At 40.0% G+C, this 22,242-nt stretch overlaps 1 protein-coding gene across 1 annotated transcript in view; it reads right to left on the bottom strand.

Moving 5' to 3' along the window:
- Positions 1–22,242, bottom strand: part of cacna1c (calcium channel, voltage-dependent, L type, alpha 1C subunit) — a 615,084-nt gene that overhangs the window by 238,044 nt on the left and 354,798 nt on the right. The window contains exons 14-17 of the mRNA XM_059978076.1: positions 20,268–20,475; positions 18,485–18,605; positions 12,775–12,889; positions 10,350–10,470 (exon numbers count right to left, since the gene is read on the bottom strand). Of these exons, the coding sequence (XP_059834059.1) occupies positions 10,350–10,470; positions 12,775–12,889; positions 18,485–18,605; positions 20,268–20,475 (565 nt within the window). The remainder of the gene's footprint in view (positions 1–10,349; positions 10,471–12,774; positions 12,890–18,484; positions 18,606–20,267; positions 20,476–22,242) is intronic.

The following is a 22,242-nucleotide window of genomic DNA, read 5'->3' as shown; positions in this document are numbered from 1 at the left end:
GAACATAGAACTTCCAGTATTCAAGAAAAACTATTACACAGGATTAATGATGCTAAAGAAAACTTGATGCTTCAAGCTAATTAGTTGCAATTTACTGAAATATATTTTTAAGCTTTGAAACACCTTCCCAACTCCGAGATATACATTAAACGTTCTCATTCAGGAATCAGTTATCCCTTCAAGTATTTGTGTTTGAAACAAATTTAGGAAATGCATGATTTAATTTTGCTAACTTTTTGGACAATGGATTTGATAGTAAATTGTAATATATTTATTGAGGCCTTGTCTCAAATTCATTGCTCACAGCCTTAATAACTTCTTGTAGCCTCAATGGTCCAATTAATCCCGAGGGAAGTAATCCAAGACCAGTAACTAGGCTTTGAATATCAGATCCCAAGGCCCTGCCTCTTGCCTAACCAGGTGACTTGTGACAGAAGGGCTTTATAAATATTTTTAGATGTCTCTGATGTGTAATTTAAAATCAATTGAAATAGATCTAACTAATTAAAACAATTGAATTTCTTCAGAAACATGTCTAATTCATATAAATTGGTTCAAAATTACATTTATTAAAATAAAATAGTTCTGCTTTAAAAAAGATAAATAAACACAAATCACTTATATTTTTCTGGTTCATGGCAGTGGCTCCTGTGCCAGCAGATGGGCCGAAAGTAAGGTTCATTAAAGTCTTGAGGTCAGCACAGATAAGCTTCGTCCCTGAAATCATGCCTTGTTTAGGTTAAGTGCACAGCACAAAAGTCAGGAATCTGTGCAAAGTTTTTTCCTTATGTTTCTCTCTGGAGTTGCCAGCTGAGGAGCTCCAGGATCTGGGCAGAGTTTCAATAATGACTTATTTTAAAATAAGAAGTTCCACCCTTCCTCCACCCCCTTCCTCTTCCCCTGACCTCCACCTACACAGAGATGTTTAGCAGGTGTTAACTACGTAGAAACCCAGCATAAGTAACTTTTGGCATCAATGATATTAAAATCTTCAATATATCGATTATACGATTTTACAATAGACAGTAGGTGCAGGAGTAGGCCATTCAGCCCTTCTAGCCAGCACCGCCATTCACTGTGATCATACACAATCAGTACCCTGTTCCTGCCCTCTCCCCACATCCCTTGACCCCGCTATCTATAAGAGCTCTATCTAACTCTCTCTTGAATGCATCCAGAGACTTGGCCTCCACTGCCTTCCACATATCCACCACTCTCTGGGTGAAAACGTTTTTCTGCATCTCTGTTCTAAATGGCCTACCCCTTATTCTTAAACTGTGGCCATTTCTGGACTAGTTCTGGACTCACCCATCAGTGGGAACATGCTTCCTGCCTCCAGTGTGTCCAATCCCTTAATAATCTTATCTGTTTCAATCAGATCCCCTCTCATCCTTCTAAATTCCAGTGTATACAAGCCCAGTTGCTCCAATCTTTCAACATATGACAGTCCCGCCATTCTGGGAATTAACCTTGTGAACCTACGCTGCACTCCCTCAATAGCAAGAATGTCCTTTCTCAAATTTGGAGACCAAAACTGCACACAATACTCCAGGTGGGGTCTCACCAGGGCCCTGTACAGCTGCAGAATGACCTCTTTACTCCTATACTCAATTCCTCTTGTTATAAAAGCCAGCATGCCGTTAGCTTTCTTCACTGCCTGCTGTACCTGCATGCTTGCTTTCATTGACTGATGTACTTGTACACACATTGAAGTCTGTCAATGTTTGCATATTCTGCCAACTCTTATATAATTATAAAGTTTTATGAACAAAGTGAATTTAACAGATTTGAATCTTAGAAACATAGAAAAACATACAGCACAATATAGGTACTTCCGCCCACAAAGCTGCGCCGAACATGTCCCTACCTTAGAACTACCTAGGCTTTACCCATTTTCTAAGCTCCAGGAATCTCTTAAAAGACCCTATCATTTCTGCCTCCACCGCAGGCAGCAGCAGCCCATTCCACGTACTCACCATTCTCTGCGTAAAAAACTTACCCCTGACATCTCCTCTGTACCTACTTCCAAGCACCTTAAAACTATGCCCTCTTGTGCTAGCCAGTTCAGCCCTGGGGAAAAGCCTCTGACTATCCACATGATCAATGCCTCTCATTATCTTGTGCACCTCTATCAGGGTACCTCTCATCCTCCGTCGCTCCAAGGAGAAAAGGCCGAGTAAATAACTAAATAACTAAAATTATATTAGTGTGATCAAAAGCTATATTATTCCTATATCATCTAAGATGATGGAAGTATTTAGGAAATGCAGAGGTGCTTTTGGATTTAAATTTAAATTCCTTGGCCAATGCTCTGTTGTGAGGAAAAGGCAGCAGCAGCTTCAGAAATAATCTCACAGTTTATGTAATTCATTTGAATTACAAGTCAAAGTTCAAAGTCTTGGTACATATTGGCACAAATGACATAGGTAGGAAAGGTGAAGAGGTCCTGAGAGAGATTTCAGAAAGCTTAAAAGAGGACCTCCAGGATAGTAATCTCTGGAATGTTGCCTGTGCCACGCACCAGTGAGGGTAAAGATAGGATGATTTGGCAGGTGAATGCATGGCCGAGAAACTGGTCTAATGAACAGGGGTTCAGATTTCTGGACCTTTGGGATCTCTTGTGCAACCTGCACAAAAGTGATGGGTTACACCTGAACTCAAGGGGGTCCAATATCCTTATAAGCAGGTTTGCTAGAGCTGTTCGGGATGGTTTAAACTGATTTGGTAGGGGGATGGGAACTGGAGTGATAGGGCTCAGGACTGGGTAGTTGGTTTACAATCAGAGGCAATGCGTAGTAAGAATGCTAGCAAGGACAGGCTCTTGATAGGTCAAAACTACAGTCAATGGGATTAGCTGCAATGTAAAAGGGGGAAAAAAATCAAAAATAGTGATAAATACAGGACTGAAGGTGTTATATTTAAATACACACAGTGTACGGAATAAGATAGATGAACTTGTACCACAGTTACAGATTGGCATGTATGACATTGTGGGCATCACTGAACTGTAGCTGGAAGAAGATTATAGCTTAAAGCAGATAGGCAGAAGGGGTGGTATTGTTCTTTTGGTAGAAAATTAAATCAAATCATAAGGAAGAGCTGACATAGGAATGAAAGATGTGGAATCATGGGTAGAGCTAATAAACTGCAAGGGTAGTAAGACCTCCAAACAGTAGCAAAGATGTGGTGTACAATTTACACAGGAAGTGAGAAAATGCATGTCAAAAAGACAATGTTACAATAGTCATGGGGGATTTCAAAATTCAGATAGAATGGGAAAATCAGGTTGGTGCTGGATCCCAAGAGGGGAAATTTGTAGAATGCCTACAATATAGCTACTTAAGAGTAGCTTGTGGTTGAGCCAACTCAGGGATCAGCTATTTATCAGCTTAAGGTAAAGGAACTCAAGTAAGAGACAACAATCCTGATATGATAGAATTCACCCTGCAATTTGAGAAGGAGAAGCTAAATTCAGATGCATCAGTATTGCAGTGGAGTAAAGGGAATTACACAGGCATGAGAGCGGAGCTGACCAAAACAGATTGGAAGGGAACACTAGCAGGTATGACAGCAAAGCAGCAATGGCTAGAGTTTCTGGGAGCACATTAGAAGGCACTGGATAGATACATTCCAAAGAAGAGGAAATATTCGAAAGGAAGATGACAAAACCAGCCAAGAGAAGTCAAAACTATCATAAAAGCCAAAGAGAGGGCATATAATAGAGCAAAAAATGAGTGGGAAGTTAGAAGATTGGGAAGGTTTTAAAAATCAACAGAAAGCAATGAAAGGACTCATAAAGAAGAAATAGATGGAATAAAGACGTAAGCTAGCTTATAATATTAAAGAGGACACCAAAAATTTCTTCAGATTTATATAAAATGTAAAACAGAGGTGAGAGTAGATATTGGACCACTGGAAAATGATGCTGGAGAGGTAGTAATGGGGGCAAGGAAATGACAGATGAACTTAGTAAGTATTTTGAATCAGTTTTCACTGTGTAAGACATTAGCAGTATCCCAGAAGTTTGAGAGTATCAGGGCGCAGAAGCTGAGTGAAGTTGCCATTACAAGGGTTGGAAAACTGAAATGCCACTTGGACCAGATGGACTATCCCCCAGAGTTCTGAAAGTGGTAGCTGAAGAGATTGTGGGGGCATTAGTTATGACCTTTCAAGAATCAAAAGATTCTGGCATGGTTCTCGATGACTGGAAAATTGCAAATGTCACTCCACTCTTCAAGAAGGGAGAGAGGAAGAAGTAAGGTAATTATAGGTCAGTTAGTCTGACATCAGTGGTTGGGAAGATATTAAGAGTCGATTGTTAAGGACGTGGTTTCGGGGTACTTGGCAGCACATGATGAAATAGGCCGGGGTCAGCATGGTTTCATTAAGAGAATATCTTGCCTGACAAATCTGTTGGAATTCTTGAAGAAATAAAAAGCAGGATTGACAAAGGAGAAGTGGTGGACATTGTGTACTTGGATTTTCAGAAAAACTTTGACATGATGTCACACACGTGGCCGCTTAACAAGTTAAGAGCCCATGGTACTACAGGAAAGATACTAGCATGGATAGAGCATTGGCTGATTGGCAGGAGGCAGTGAGTAGGAATAAAAGGAGCCTTTTCTGGTTGGCTGCCAGTGATTAGTGGTGTTCCGCAGTGGTCGGTGTTGGAACTGCCCATTTCTTTTTATGTTATATGTCAATGATTTGGGTGACAGTATTGACAGCTTTGTGGCCAAGTTTGCAGGTGCTACAAGGATATGTGGAGGGTCAAGTAGTGTTGAGGAGGCAGAGAGGCTACAGAAGGACTTAGACAGATTAGGAGAATGGGCAAAGAAGTAGCAGATACAATACATTGTCGGGAAATGTATGGTGATGCAAATTGGTCGATGAAATAAAAGCATAGACTATTTCCTCATGCAGGATTCCCAAAAGTTTAACTTGCAGGTTGAGTAAGTGGTGAGGAAAGAAAATTTCAAGCATTCATTTCAAGAGGACTAGAATATAAAAGCAAAGATGTAATGCTGAGGATTTATAAGGCACTGATGAGGCCTCACTTGGAGTACTGTAAGCTGTTTTAGGCCCCTTATCAAAGAAAGTATATGCTGACGTTAGCGAGGGTTTCAAAGGAGGTTCATGAAAATGGTTCCAGGATTGAAAGGCTTGACATTTGAGGAGTGTTTGATGACTCTGGGGCTATACTCACAAATTCAGAAGAATCAGGAGGAATCTCATTGAAACCATTCGAATGTTCAAAGGCCTCGACAGAGAGCATGTGGAGAGTAAGTTGCCTATGGTGGGGTGGGGGGGGGGGTGGGTTTAAGACCAGGGGACACAGCGGAATAGAGGGATGTCCACTTTGAATGGAGGTGAGGAATTTCTTTAGACAATAGTCAATAGGTGCAGAAGTAGACCATTCGGCCCCTCGAGTCTGCACCGCCATTCTGAGATCATGGCTGATCATTCACTATCAATACCCAGTCCCTGCCTTGTCCCCATATCCCTTGATTCCCCTATCCATCAGATATCCATCTAGCTCCTTCTTGAAAGCATCCAGAGAATTGGCCTCCACCGTCTTCCGAGGCAGTGCATTCCACACCTCCACAACTCTCTGGGAGAAGTTGTTTTTCCTCAACTCTGTTTTAAATAACTGACCTCTTATTCTCAAACCATGCCCTCTGGTACTGGACTCTCCCAACATCTGGAACATATTTCCTGCCTCAATCCTATCAAATCCTTTAATTATCTTAAACGTTTCAATCAGATCCCCTCTCAATCTCCTCAATTCCAGTGTGTACAAGCCCAATCTCTCCAATCTCTCTGCGTAAGACAGCCCTGCCATCCCAGGAATCAACCTAGTGAATCTACGCTGCACTTCCTCAATTGCCAGAATGTCCTTCCTTAAACCTGGAGACCAAAACTGTACACAATATTCCAGGTGTGGTCTCACCAGGGCCCTGTACAAATGCAAAAGGACATCCTTGCTCTTGTAGCCAGGGAGTAGTGAATCTATAGAATTCGTTGCCACAGGTGACCATGGAGGCCAAGTAATTGGGTATATTAAAGGCAGAGATTCTTGATTAGTCAGAGCATGAAGGGATATGGGGAGAAGGCAGGAAATTAGGGCTGAGAGGGAAATGGATCAGCTGTGATGAAGTGGTGGAGCAGACTTGATGGGCCAAATGACATAATTCTGCTCCTATATCTTACAGTCTTGTGATCTAAATTTTTATCAAAGTACATATATGTCACCATATACAACCATGAGATTCATTTTCTTGTGGGCATCACAATAAATACAAGAAACACAATAGAATCAATGAAGGACTGCACCAGACAGGACGGACAAACAACCAATGCGCAAAGGACAACAAATCGTGCATGTACAAAAAGAAATAAAATCATAATTAAATGAACAATAAACATTGAAAACACGAAAAGCAGAGTGCTTGAAAGTGAGTCCACACGTTGTGGGAACAGTTCAGTGATGAGGTGAGTGAAGTTGAGTGAATTTATCTGAGTAGAGCAGGGGGCTCTCACAGCCTTGTGGTGAACCTGTGCTGATAGAGATTGTGGAGGAGATGTTGTTGTTAATCTGAACTGACTCTGATCTGCAGGTGAGGAAATCGAGGATCTAATTGCACAAGGAAGTATTGAGGCCAAGATCTTGAAGCTTCTTGATTAGTTTTCAGGAGATGATAGTATTGAATGCCAAGCTATAGGTGATAAAGAGCATCCTGATATATGCACTTTTGCTTTTCAGATATTCCAGGGTTGAGTGAAGAGCCAATGAAATGGCATCTGCTGATGACCTGTTGTGACTGTGGCAAATTGGAGCAGATCTAATTCACTTCCCAGGCAGGAGCTATTTTGTTTCCTCACTAACCTCACAGAACACTTCATCACAGTGGATGTAAGTGCTGCTGGATGATTGTCATTGAGGTACCAGGCTCTTCTTGGGCACTGGTACAATTGGAGTCTGCCTGAAGTAGGTGGGTACCTCACACTGCTGAAGTGAGAGGTTAAAGAGATCAGTGAACACTCCAGGCAACTGATCAGCACAGGTGTTTAGTATTTGGCCAGGTACCCCGTCTGGGCTAGATGCTTCCTGTGGGTTCACCCTCCTGGAGGATGCTGTCACATTGTCTTCACAGACTGAAATCACAGGGTCATCGGGATCTGTGGGAGTTCAGTAAAGTTCCTCAATGTTTTGTGGTCAAAGTGAGCATAAAAGCCACTGAGCTCATCTGGGAGTGATGCCTTGTTGTCACCTATGTCTCCTGGTTCACTCTGTCGGAGATGATAGCATTCAAACCTTGCCACAGCTGTTAAGAATTCTTCAGTGTTTGAAGTTTGGTCTGGAATTGCCACTTTGCACATGAGACAGCTTTCCGGACCTCTTGTGTTTTACTTTGTCATCAGACCTAAATGTCACTGATCTGGCCCTCAGCAGATTGTGAATCTCATGGTGCATCCAGGGCTTCTGCTTGGAGAAGACTCGGAATCATGTTGTGGGAACACAGTGTCTCTGTCTGTTTTTATGAAGTCTACAACAACCTTAGTGTATTCAATCATATCCTCTGATGAGTCCTTGAACACCCAGTTCAGCACCTCGAAGCAATCTCGCAGCCGCTCCTCTGCCTCCCATGACCACTTCTTTGTCTCTGGAGACTTGCTCTTTAGCCTATCTCTGCATGCAGGTTGGAGGCTAACACCCTCATAACAAAAAATCTTGAACTACAATTTTGCACATTGCCTTAAGTGAGAGATAATGACTGTTGATTACCAACTGCAAATGCATATGCATTATTTTCTTGGTGTTACAATTGCTTTGAAAAGTTCTAATGTTGCACATGTCTTTTGAAAACAGTATTGTCAGGCTTTGTCTTTTAATGCCGTGCTATTTGAGAAACAGTGGATGTTACTGAAAAGCTCTATCTGAATCTCTTGCCACTGCCAGCACCTAAGGTGCGCAACCGCAACTGAGACCTCATCAGTCAGCCCTAAAGGCTCGTGTAGAAAAACCACTAACCAAAGCAATAAAGACACCACTGAACAAATTGCATCCCAACATATTTAATGTGCTGCATCAAACAACATAATAGCTTACATCTATCTTTCTTCTCAAACTACAAAACAAAAACGTCCTTGAATATCAGAGCAAGGAGTTTGCTTCCAGGTTTAGTAAAAGGAACCAGGAGAATCTTAATGATCATATCCCAAGAAGCAGAGGTATTTTCTATTCAAGCAGGGCCTTTAGACGTTCCAGGGTACCTGCAGGTGAACCTAGCAGGATGCTGCCACTGTGCTCTCTGCTCTAAGGTAATGTGGCTACAGTGGTGACCAGTGTTAAACACATAAATCATGACCTCACAAGTAAAAACAGAAATTGCAGTAAATAACCAGTAGGTCAGACAGCATATAATAGGTAGAGAAACAGTTAATGTATTAAACTAATGACCCTTCATTTCAAAAAGAGAATTTCTTTGACCAATGAGGTTAATTCTGTTTCTCTTTCCACATTTGCTGTTTGTCTTGCTGAATGAATCCAGCATTTTTTAATTTCAGATTTACAGCATCTGCAGTTTTTGAATTTTCATGCTCTCTTAAGATTAATTAAAGTGAGTTCTTCCAATTTGACATTTTCAATGAAAAGCTGGCATACAGTTCTGACATTCACCTCTTTCTTACTTTGCTAACACCCTTTCCTTATAAAACATTAACTTACTCAAGTGAAAAAGTTGCCTCTATTTTTTTCCACCCCCTGTCACTCCTGTAGCCACAAGCCTGGTGCCCTCCCAGCCACTCTTGTCTCCCTTTCACGTTATGCTCCATATGTCTCTCTTTTCTATCAAACAGCAAGAGCAGCACATATGTGCTAACCCATCCTTTGCAGATTCTGGGAGGCAAGTTGATATAGTAAAATGGTCAAATTATGCAAAACACAGCAGAGCTGTACAAAGGAATAATGGTATGGTTGCTATACTATGGAGTACCACTAGGTTTGTCCAGATAATGCATTGTTCACTAGGCTTTTGACAGTAGCTTGACAGTGATTGTAGCATTGTTTTTATACATGTCTAGAGTTCTGAGTAGAATGATTAGCCATTTGTGCACAAATATACCCCATCATTTCTCCTTCAAAGCCATGTGATCCCTGAGAAATGAAAGGGTGTTTGATTAAAATTGTCATTTGTTAAGAAAAGTTTTGGTATCAACTGGGTCTTTATTTTGCATTCATTAATTTAATAAGGCAATTAATCCTGTAGTGTGATTGTGTAGAGTCAAGCTGTGGAAAATTCTCTTATCCTCTATCACTAAAAGAATGTAGTTCCTTCTTTTTAAAGGAATATTTACATATTGGGAATGGGAACAGAAATGGTTGTGTCAGTGTGTTTTTTTTAATGGCTTGCAGTGGTGGTAAATGTAGGAATGATGGTGGTTAATTTATTTGAGCTATTGCCAGAGTTCCAGAACATTGATCCATTAGTTGTGAGATCAGATACCTTCATGGGAATGGGATTGCTCTATGAGCCAGCATGGATATAATGGTCTGAAATACTCTACTTCCACGCTGCAAAGAAATACAGCAATTAGTGAATTTAATTCCAAGTAATCAAAAAAGATATATAAAAAAGCATAATCTGATTTGAAGTCCTACTTCTACATATAAATTTACTCATTCGGTCTTGCTCCCTTTGTTTTTTATTTCTGATAAAGGATCCTGGACCTGAAACATTAACCGTTTTCCTTCCCACAGATGCTGACTAATTCGCAAAATGCTCTCAATGTTTTCAGTTTTTGTTTCAAATCTCCAGCAACTGCAGTTTATTTATTATTTTCAGTTAATACAGATACAAATTCAGTAAGATTAATTCTGTCAGTATTAATAAAAGGTACTTCTTCTATGAGCAGAGCAATAGATATCTTACTAGATCTTTCTGGTTGAAAATCTTGTTAATGATGAATTCCGGACATTGCATTACTACTGACATTATTTTTCAAGTTTGATGCCAGAAATACAATACTAGCAACACAGAAGTCTCACCCAAATATGGAGATGCAACATTAGTAATGATTTTTGGTGTAACTTTGGTGTAACTAGCTTCATGAGTTTTACCTAAATGAAGGAGGGAACATCCGAGTTAATCATCCAAATACTCTAGTCTCTTCTGATGACAATTTGAAGAGTCACATTATGAACTGTTTGGAAGGCTATCTGTTTATCTTACCAAAAAGGAATAGTGTATCGTATACGAAAGTATCAATCAAAATGTTATCAGAAGAATTAATATTAATACAGTATATAGGTGTTTTCAACACAAAGTATGTAAGCTTTTTAAACTAACCTTTGTAGCAGGTGGCACATCTCCATCTGCAGTGATTGTCTTTAGCTCAATTTTTTCTTCTTTCTTTTCTTCATCTATGGGCTTCTTTTCAATATCTGTTGTTTTCTCTGGACTTGAGTTCCTAGAAGTTAATTTTTTGAACAAAGTTAGCAAATACTGTAAATAAAATTGATGCAGTTGACACCACTAGCATCCAGGTAAAGAAAGGTAAACAAATAAAATAAAAACTCAAAATGCTGGCAGAACTCAACAGGCCAGACAGCATCTATGGGAGGAGGTAGTGACGACGGTTCGGGCTGAAACCCTTCATCAGCCCGAAACGTCGTCACTACCTCTTCCCATAGATGCTGTCTGGCCTGCTGAGTTCTGCCAGCATTTTGAGTTTTTATTTATTTCCAGCATCTGCAGATTCACTCGTGTTGCCTTTAAACAAATAAAATATTTATTTTCCCCTCTATTTACGTCTTCACACATTTGACTTTGGAAAGAAACTAGTTAAGTTCAACAGATGAGTAAACTGGAGAAAAACAAAAAGGTAGATTTGCTTTAAATCTCTATTTTTCTCTTTCAAAGCCAAAACGACCAACTATCTCTACACCTCTGTTAAACTTTTCTTTCGTCAAGTGAACACTATGGAATGAGTAACAAATGTTTCTGATTACCTGTCCAAAGATTCAAGATAAGAAAATCACATGTAATAAAAATTTACAGATTGAAACAGACTAAAAAAGTGAACTAACTCCACACAGAGGTCATTTATTGCTTCTTGATGTAATGGTTATCCTAGAACATCAGGCAACTACAAAAAAAAATGCATATCTTCTTTTACAGTCAAAGAAATCATGCTGACACAGAGTTCTGGGCATGCTGAAGGAAAATTCTGAAGAAGTTCAATGCACTTCTGCACTATAAACACCTTAAGCCACTTTTTATAATGCTATTTACATTGTAAATTCATGCTGGTATTTATGTGTTTATGCATATTTTACTTCATTACTTTAACCTCAAGTATATTTTTACAGAATTCTTTATTCTTAAAATGCTGGATGTGGATGTTTTTTGGTGAGTCGTGCCAATACAACAGTAAATTCTTAATTCATGCAAATGTACTGTATATGGTGAATAAAGTTGATCCTTGAATCTTGAGATACCATGTAGGAAGGAGTTCTTTGCACCTTATCCTCTTCTTCAGTCCTTACATCTACTTCACCTGCACCGTCTTCATTACAACTGGAGATAGTATCACTGTTTATTTCTTTGCCCTCCTTTCCCATCACATGAAAGACTTATTGCTCTACATCTATTCAAGCACAGTCCTAAAACAATGCAAGACGTTTAAAATTTTGAGTTCCTTTAAAGTTAGTAAGTATCTGCCTGAGAAATCTTTCTGTAGCATTCACAAAGGATGGTAAAATCAAAGTCCAAAATAATTTTTTAATCGAAGTACACATATGAAGCCATATGAACCCTGAAGTTCATTTTCTTCTGGGCAATCACAGTAAATGAAAAGAAACACAATAGAATCAATGTATAAACAAAATAAATAATACTAAATAAATAAATAAGCAATAAAAGTCGAGAATGTGAGATGAAGATCCCTTGAAGATGAGCCCACAGGTCATGGGAACAGTTCAGTGTTGCAGTGAGTGATCTCCTCAGCGTTAGGTGCCTGAAGGCTGAGGGGTAATAACTTTTCCTAAACCTGGTGATGCTGGTCCTGAGGCTCCTCAATTGCACTCCAACATTGGAAACATGCTAAGGGTGACCAAATATCTCTTAGCCTCACTGATCTGTGAAAGTTATAAGGCTAATTCTTATATTATTTCCAAATGTATCTGGATGACTATATATTTGACAACATTGTATGCTGAGCAGAAAGTGAATGTGGATGTGATACACACCGTTTTGTATATAACTTGTCTCAGGAACTGCACTTTCTAGTTTTGAAATGTGAATTCGGATTCTATAAACTTGAGTTATTTTTGGGCCGGTAAGAAACAATGATTTATAAAGTTCTTACTTCGCATTAAAGGAAATAAGCCTGCCAGTGCAAACTGTTCTGGAAGAGAAAAAACTCTCCTGTCCCTGAGCATGTGGCAGACTTACACTGATCTTTGCATAAGCCATTGAGTTGTTAAAAAATAAAATCATAAAATTAAACATTACTATTAAAAAAAAATAGCAAAGAGTAATCTAGATGGGCAATACATTCCAATCTTGCTAGCTTTTGATCATCCCAAGAAAATCCTTGATGATTCATTTTATATTCCTAAACTACTTTTTTGATCTTTATGAATGCAGACCAAAGCACTCAGATCCAGATTGAATTAAGAAGAATTAACTTTTCACAGCTGGATTGAAGTTCCATCGACAAAATCTAATGTAAAATAGGCCATTAAAAGGCAAAGTCAGAACAAGATATGACCTTGCTAGTTTTCTGCGTTCTTTTTCTTCTTCCTCCTCCTTCTGGGCAGAAGTCAAACTTTCAGCATCTGCCAGATTGTCCACAGCAATGGCCAAAAATACATTTAGAAGTATATCTGGTTGCAGGCAGGCAGAGTCAAGGCAAATACAGAATTGATGACTTCAGTATTCAACAAGATAGAGGCAAGTTTATCAATATAGATAATTAACATTGTAAAAGTGTACAATATGATAAGGAATTAAACCATTCCAGAATAGAACTGATATTTTTGCACATTGCAGTCAAATACTTTGTACTCTGATGCTGGGGTCCAGTGGTGGAGCATGAACTTTCCTTTACTCAGCAATTACAGTGAATCTGTGACAAGTTAAATCTGGCACCAAGTCATCAATCGATACAATTAAACAGCTGGGAATCTGTAAGGCATATTTCAGGAATTCTGCAATTTTTTGATTATATTAATTTAAATGCACTTAATCATTTTGTGTTTGGTAGTGTTTCTGTATTTTTATAAATTTTGTTTCATAAAAGATGCATTAATAAAAACATAGAAAACCTACAGCACAATGCTGTGCTGAACATGTACTTACTTTAGAAATTACCTGGGGTTACACATAGCACTCTGTTTTTCTAAGCTCCATGTACCTATCCAAGAATCTCTTAAAAGACCCTATTGTATCCACCTCCACCACCATCACTGGTAGCCCATTCCACACACTCACCACTCTCTGCGTAAAAAAACTTACTCCTGACATCTCCTCTGTACCTTCTTCCAAGCACCTTAAAACCGTGCCTTCTTGTATTAGCCATTTCCGCCCTGGGAAAAAGCCTCTGACTACCCATGTGATCAAAGCCTCTCATCAACTTATACACATCAATCACTCCAAGGAGAAAAGGCTGAGCTCACTCAACCTATTCTCATAAGGTATGCTCTCCAAACCAGGCAACATCCTTGTAAATCTCCTCAGCACCCTTTTTATGGTTTCCACATCCTTCTTGTAGTGAGGTGACCAGTACTGAGCACAGTACTCCAAGTGGGGTCTGACCAGGGTCCTATATAGCTGTAACATTCCCTCTCAGCTCTTGAACTCAATCCCATGGTTGATAAAGGCCAATACACCGTATGCCTTCTTAACCACACGGTCAACCTGCGAAGCAGCTTTGAATGTCCTGTGGTCTTGGACTCCAAGATCCCTCTGATCCTCCACACTGCCAAGAGTTTTACCATTAATACTATATTCTGCCATCATATTTGTCCTAACAAAATGAACCACCTCACAATTATCTGGGTTGAACTCCATCTGCCATGTCTCAGCTCAGTTTTGCATCCTATCGATGCCTGCTGTAACCTCTGACAGTCCTCCACACTATCCACAACACCCCAAACCTTTGTGTCATCAGTAAATATACTAAGCAAACTCCCCACTTCCTCATCCAGGTCATTTATAAACATCACAAAGAGTAAGGGTCCCAGAACAGATCCCTGAGGCACACCACTGGTGACCGACCTCCATGCAGAATATTACAACTACTCTTTGCCTTCTGTGGGGAAGCCATTTCTGGATCCACAGAGCAAGGCCCCCTTGGATCCCATACCTCCTTAATTTCTCAATAAGCCTTGCATGGGGTACCTTATCAAATGCCTTGCTGAAATCAATACACACTACATCTACTGCTCTACCTTCATCAATGTGTTTGGTCATATCCTCAAAAATTCAATCAGGCTCATAAGGCATGACCTGTCTTTGACAAAGCCATACTCCTGATCATATTATACTATCCAAATGTTCATAAGTTCTCCTCTCAGAATCTTCTCCATCAACTTACCAACCACTGAAATAAGACTCATTGTTTTATAATTTCCTGGGCTACCTCTACTCACTTTCTTGAATAATGGAACAACATCCTCAACCCTCCAATCCTCCAGCACCTCTCCTGTCCCCATTGATGTTGCAAAGATCATCGCCAGAGGCTCAGCAATCTCTTCCCTTGCCTCCCACAGTAGCCTGTGGTATATCTCATCTGTTCCTGATGACTTAATCCAACTTGATACTTCCCAAAAGCTCCAGCACATCCTCTTTCTTAATGTCTATGTATTCAAGTTTTTCAGCCCGCTGTAACCATATAACCATATAACAATGACCATGAAAACAGGCCATCTTGGCCCTTCCAGTCCATGCCGAGTGCTTACTTTGACCTAGTCCCACCTACCTGCACTCAGCCCATAATCCTCCATTCTTTTCCTGTCCATATACCTATCCAATTTTTTTTAAATGACAAAATCATACCTGCCTCTACTGCTTCTACTGGAAGCTCATTCCTCACAGCTACCACTCTCTGAATAAAGAAGTTCCCCCTTGTGTTACCCCTAAACTTTTGCCCCTTAACTCTCAACTCATGTCCTCTTGTTTGAATCTCCCCTACTCTCAATGGAAAAAACGTATCCACATCAACTCTATCTATCCCCCTCATAATTTTAAATACCTCTATCAAGTCCCCCTTCAATCTTCAATGCTCCAAAGAAAAAAGACCTAACTTGTTCAATCTTTCGCTGTAATTTAGGTGCTGAAACCTAGGTAACATTCTAGTAAATCTCCTCTGTACTTTCTCTATTTTGTTGACATCTTTCCTATAATTCGGTGACCAGAACTGTACACAATACTCCATATTTGGCCTCACCAATGCCTTGTACAACTTTAACATTACATCCCAGCTCCTATACTCAATGCTCTGATTTATAAAGGCCAGCATACCAAAAGCTTTCTTCACCACCCTATCCACATGAGATTCCACCTTCAGGGAACTATGCACCATTATTCCTAGATCACGCTGTTCTACTGCATTCCTCAATGCCCTACCATTTACCACGTATGTCCTATTTTGATTATTCCTACCAAAATGTAGCATCTCACACTTATCAGCATTAAACTCCATCTGCTATCTTTCAGCCCACTCTTCTAACTGGCCTAAATCTCTCTGCAAGCTTTGAAAACCTACTTCATTATCCACAATACCACCTATCTTGGTATCATCTGCATACTTACTAATCCAATTTACCACCCCATCATCCAGATCATTAATGTATATGGCAAACAACATTGGACCCAGTAAAGATCCCTGAGGCACACCACGAGTCACTGGCCTCCAACCTGACAAACAGTTATCCACCACTACTCTCTGGCATCTCCCATCCAGCCACTGTTGAATCCAATTCACTACTTCAATATTAATACCTAATGATTGAACTTTCTTAACTAACCTTCTGTATGGAACCTTGTCAAAGGCCTTACTGAAGTCCATATAGACAACATCCACTGCTTTACTCTCATCAACTTTTCCAGTAATCTCTTCAAAAAATTCAATAAGATTTGTCAAACGTGACCTTCCACGCACAAATCCATGTTGACTGTTCCTAATCAGACCCTGTCTATCCAGATAATTATATATATACCATCTCTAGGAATACTTCCTATTAATTTACCCACCACTGAAGTAAGTCATCCCTACAATCGCCAAGGTCCTTTTCTGCAGTGAATACTGAAGCAAAGTATTCATTAGCACCTGCGCTACCTCCTTCGGTTCCATACACACCTTTCCACTGTCATGCTTGATTGGTCCTATTCTCTCATGTCTTATCCTCTTGCTCCTCACGTACTTGTAGAATGCCTTGGGGTTTTCCTTAATCCTGCTCACCAAGGCCTTCTCATGGCCTCTCCTGGCTCTCCTAATTTCATCCTCAAGCTCCTTCCTGCTAGCCTTATAATTTTCTAGATCCCTATCATTACCTAGTTTTTGAACCTTTCATAAGCTTTTCTTTTCTTCTTGACTAGCTTTTCAACAGCTTTTATACACCATGGTTCCTGTACCCTACCATCCTTTCCCTATCTCAATGGAACATACCTATGCTGGACGCCATGCAAATATCCCCTGAACATTTGCCACATTTCTGCTATACATTTCCTTGAAAACATCTGCTCCCCATTTATGCTTCCAAGTTTCTGCCTGATAGCTTCTTATTTCCCCTTACTCCAATTAAATGATTTCCTGACTTGCCTGCTCCTATCCCTTTCCAATGCTATGGTAAAGGAGATAGAATTGTGATCACTGTCTCCAAAATACTTTCCCACTGAGAGACCTGACACCTGACCAGGTTCATTTCCCAATACCAGATCAAGTACAGCCTCTCCTCTTGTAGGTGTGTCTACATATTGTGTCAGGAAACCTTCCTGAACACACCTAACAAACTCCACCTTTCGCTCTAGGGAGATTATAATCAATATTGCAGAAATTACTATCTCCCATCATGTCAACTCTGTTATTATTGCACTGTTCCAGAATCTGTCTCCCTATCTGCTCCTCGATGTCCCTGTTACTATTCGGTGGTCTATAAAATACACCCAGTAGAGTTATTGACCCCTTCCTGTTTCAAACTTCCACCCACAGAGACTCAGTAGACAATTCCTCCACGACTTCCTCTTTTTCTGCAGCCATGACACTATCTCTGATCAGCAGTGCCACGCCCCCACCTCTTTTGCTCCCCTCCCTATCCTTTCTGAAACATCTAAAACCTGGCACTCTAAGTAACCATTCCTGCCCCTGAGCCATCCAAGTCTCTGTAATGGCAACAACATCATATCTCCAAGTACTGATCTACACACTAAGCTCATCTGCTTTGTTCATGATACTCCCTGCATTAAAATAGGCACATCTCAAACCATCGGTCTGAGAGTATCCCTTCTCTATCACCTGCCTATCCTCCCTCTCACACTGCCTACAAGCTTTCTCTATTTGTGAACCAACTGGCCCTTCCTCCGTCTCTTCAGTTTGGTTACCTCCCCCCAGCAATTCTAGTTTAAACTCTCCCCATTAGCCTTAGCAAACCTCCCTGCCGGGAAATTGGTCCCCCTCGGATTCAAGTGCAACCCATGCTTATTGTACAGGTCACTCCTGCCCCAAAAGAGGTCCCAATGATCCAGAATAGATCTTCTAGAAACCTAATTTTAAATAGTCCCTTTGCGCCTCAGTTTTTTGTATTTTCTATTCATTTTTAAAAGAAAATCAACCCTTTCATTTCTTCTACCATAGTGCATGACCATACACTTCCCGACAGTGTATTCCATCTGTCACTTCTTTGTCCGTTCTCCTAACCTGTCTCAATATTTCTGTAGCCTCTCTACTTCCCCAAGACTACTGCCCCTCCACTTACCTTCATATTATCTGCAAACTTTGCAACATGCATTCATATCTGATTTGACAAGGAATCTGTCTGAGATCACAACTTCACCAAAGTTCTAAACATTTTTTTGTGAGTTACAATCTTAAGTGTCCTGCACAGCATAAGGACTCATCAATCTCATCAGAGTTGATTTCTTTCAGGATATTTTCCCCATTAGTTCCCTGAAGGTAAGGTCAGGTTTAGAAGTCATGGAACAGTAACAGGGAATTCTGGGTTATTATCATCAATTCATACAGATTTTAAATACTCAGAACTGCATGATGATCATATGTTGTATATAACTATCCTGAAATTCATCATTTTAAAATTAAGGAAATTGATTCCAAAATAACCTGGTTAGCAATTCCTGTAGTTCTAAATGGTGTCTCCAGTGCTCATTTCAATAGTACTGTCGAGCTTAATACTAATGTGGTGGGTCCTTAAAATCTTACGAAAGCTTTGAACTTTAAGTGCTGTTAAAGAGCAAAGGAATACAGTTCCCGCAGATGAAGAGAATGATGAAGTAAATGCAGACCAACATCCCTGGAAAAGATGGTCCTCCATAGGCCAGTATCCCATCATACATCACTGAGTTCCAGTCTTCACCAGTCAGGATCTGGGGAAAATCCAAAAAAAGGGACAGCTGAATGCTAAAAATTCAAAAGTGCATAAATAAAACAAAGTCTTTGAGATTCTCAAAAGGTCTGGCACTAGCTGCACAGACAAAACAGAAATAACTGTCAGAAACAGGAAAAGTTGGTAATAGAACATGCTTTGAGATGCAGCAAGTTAAAGGAGGAAAGAACAAAAAAGAAACTGTGATATATTGGAAAAGTGAAATGATTAAAGACAAAGGGAACAATAGTGTGAGATAAAAGAAGATACTGAAGAGATACATGAATGACAATTTTACCAGAAGCAGAATACGAAATTAGGAAATAACAAATATAGACTGTGAAATGCATTAGTTGGAATTGCTGATATCTGAAGTTACTGAAATCAATGTTGAGACTGGATGACTGCAAGGTACCTAGCTAGAAAATGGGGCCAGGTTCCTCAATTTTACATTAAACTTCATCAAAAGGATGTAGTAGGCTGAAGATAGACAGGTCAGCATGACAGTAAGAGGGAGAATTAAAATGACAGACAACTGGAAGCTTTTGTATCCCTTCTGGTCATTCTCTCAGTCAAGATCATTGTAAATTGAATGCTTAATAATGCAACGCAGTCTAGAATGAATCAGTTTGTAGAAAAGACTTCAACAAAGCATAAAATCCAACAGCAGTTGTCACTCAGCTCCCTGTACATACTTGCAACTTAAAATATTACAGACCGCGAACACGAGTCACATTCAAGCAACAGCAAGAACTTGGCTATCAATTTTAGTAACACACACAAAATGCTGGAGAAATGCAGCAGGAGAGACAACCTCTACTGAGGGAAAAGAATAGTTGAAATTTTGAGCTGAGGCTCTTTATCAGAACTGACAATTTTAGTTAATGCTGTTTGCGATCTAAAATTTTGTGGAACGATGCAGGTTTACACGAGACTGAAAATGCTGGAATCTGCAGCAACAACCTTCGGGAGGAACTCAGCAGGCTGAGCAGAAACTGTGCAGTGAAAGGAATTATCAACCCTTTGGACTGAGAACCTGCATCAGGGGTGAGAATAGAGACTGAATCAGCCAATAGATAGAGCAAAAGGAAGAGACAGGAGTCCAAACTAGTGGAGGACTGTAGCTGAAGCACTGGGCTCCAACATCATGATCATAATATACCTGTTTAGCTCAATTCCTACAAATACGAACAACCCAACTGACTAGTTCCTAGACCTAATTTCTCAATCAGTCACAAAATGGTTGGTTCTTTTCTTTCATATTCCCCTGCCCTTTGACATTCCAGATGGCATATGATCATGCATGATCCGCATTCAATGCTGCCCAATAGCACACTTATTAAGATGCTCAACTTGTTGATGTGTTCAGGAACAAATTTATTTAAAAAGGAGAAATTTTTAATGGAAAAACAATAGAAAAGTAAAGGGCTATGAGGAAGCCTAGGTAGTTCTAAGGTAAGGACATGTTCAGCACAGCTTTGTGGGCCGAAGGGCCTGTATTGTGCTGGAGGTTTTTGATGTTTCTAATTAATTTTTGGATTTATTACGTTTGTGATTTATAATATATCTTTAGGAAATTAACATTCTGTAAGCTGGTTAGCAATTTGCCGTTAAGAATGGTGCTTTGATAATGCATATTGTGTTGAAAGGAACCTTAACGTACCTGGAAAACAGTGAGAAGGGACTGAGGAAAGTTATCAAACGTACTCCGTTTAGGTTCCATCTCATCAAAATTGAACTTTCCTCCAAAAAGTTGCATGCCCAGGAGAGAAAAAATTATGATAAAAAGGAAGAGGAGCAGTAACAAAGAAGCAATTGACCGGACTGAGTTCAAAAGAGAGGCCACCAGATTACTCAAGGAATTCCAGTACCTAAATACAGAAACAAAAAATTCATTACTTTCTTATTCACAATGTCAAGGATATTTTAAAATACTTTATTATAATAATTATTGCAAATTGTGCCTGCTATTTGACTTGTAAAGTACTGTCATTTATTGTCTTATCGAATTCTCCGTTATGAATCAAGACTTTCATTCAAACCATTTGGTTTGCATATATATAATTACAGATAATAAGACTGTGTTTTCCTTTCTATCCAATCCTTAGATGAACCCTCATCCATTACTTTGTACTTTGTAAATCTGATGATCCCAATAGACTCATGGTTGGCCTATTTAATCATGTCCTCTATAAATATGATGTCACCCAAACTCTCTTACATTTGTCTTCAGCCAGTTTATTCTCCTTGAGCTTCCTGAACCACCTTGGGTGATAATTAATTAATATATCAACTATAAAATCATAAGGTTTGAGACTTATGGAAACTTAGCCATGGGCATTCAGAGCTGGATGGCCCCAAGAGGGCAGAGATTGGTAGTAGATGGTGCATGTTCTGCCTGGAGGTTGGTGACTAGTGGCATTTATAAATTATTTGGACAAGGAAGTGGAAAGTGGTTTAATAAGTTTGCAGGTTCCACAAAAGTTGGTGTTGCTGTGGATAGTGTGGAAGTTTGTTGTAGTTTACAATGGGATCCAGGCAGGATGCAGAGCTGGGTGGAGAAATAGCAAGTGCAATTCAATCCAGAAAAGTGTGAAAATGGACTCTTAAGAAGATCGAACTTAAAGGCAGAGTACAAGCTCAGAGTACTGGAAGTTCAAGAAATCGATGTTCATGCCATCAGGTTGATGTTATTACTTCAACCTGAGTGTAGCTTCATCACGGCAGTAGAGGAGGCCATGGATTGACATATCAGAATGGGAATGGGAAATTAAATTAAAATGGGTGGCCACTGGGAGGTCCCGCTTTTTCTGGTGGATGGAGTGTAGGTGCTAAGTGAAGCGGTCTCCCAATCTACATCAGGTCTCACTGATATACAGGAAGCTACACCGGGGCACTGGACACAGTCCCTCTTCACTGATCTCCCTCCTGGCACTTATCCTTGTAAGAGGAACAAGTGCTACACCTCCGTCCTCACTGGCATTCAGTGCCCCAAAAAGTCCTTCCAGTTGAGGCAACAATTCACCTGTGAGTCTGTTGGGGTCATATGATGTGTCCGGTGCATTATGATTAAGGAAGTATTTGCAGCCTTGAATTGCATTAAAATGGGCAAATCCTCAGTGTCTGACCAAGTGCACTCTGGAGCTTATGGGAGGCCAAGGAGGAAAGTGTGGAGGGCCTTGTAGCTTCTGGTGATGTTTCAGAAGACAGGAGGGTGGTTGAGGTTATTCTACTGTTCAATAAAGGTAGCAAAGGCAGGCCAGAGAACTACAGGCTGGTGAGCCTGACTTCAGTTGTAGGGAATTACTGTAGGGAACTCAAAGGGACAAGACTTTTATAGTTAAAGCTTGATGAGGAATAGTCAGCATAGCTTTGTATGTGGGAGGTCCTATCTGATTAATTTTTTTAAGCTTTCAAAGAGTTATCTGAGGAGATAGAGGAAGGTACAGTTGTGGATATTGTCTACACGAACTTCAGTTAAGTCTTTGACAAAGTCCTGAATGGCAGACTGATCTGAGCACATGGGATTCAGGGGGAGGTAGCGAGGTATGATAGGAAACAGAAGGTAATGGTTGAAGGTCAATTTGCTGACTGGAGAACTGTGCTAGTGGACTATCCAGGGGTCAATGGAGGGTCTT

The sequence above is a fragment of the Hypanus sabinus genome, chromosome 8 (genome assembly GCF_030144855.1).
Source record: "Hypanus sabinus isolate sHypSab1 chromosome 8, sHypSab1.hap1, whole genome shotgun sequence".
NCBI lineage: Eukaryota > Metazoa > Chordata > Chondrichthyes > Myliobatiformes > Dasyatidae > Hypanus > Hypanus sabinus.
The sequence above is the reverse complement of the archived record's forward strand: the minus strand, read 5'-3'. Positions and strand labels throughout refer to the sequence as shown.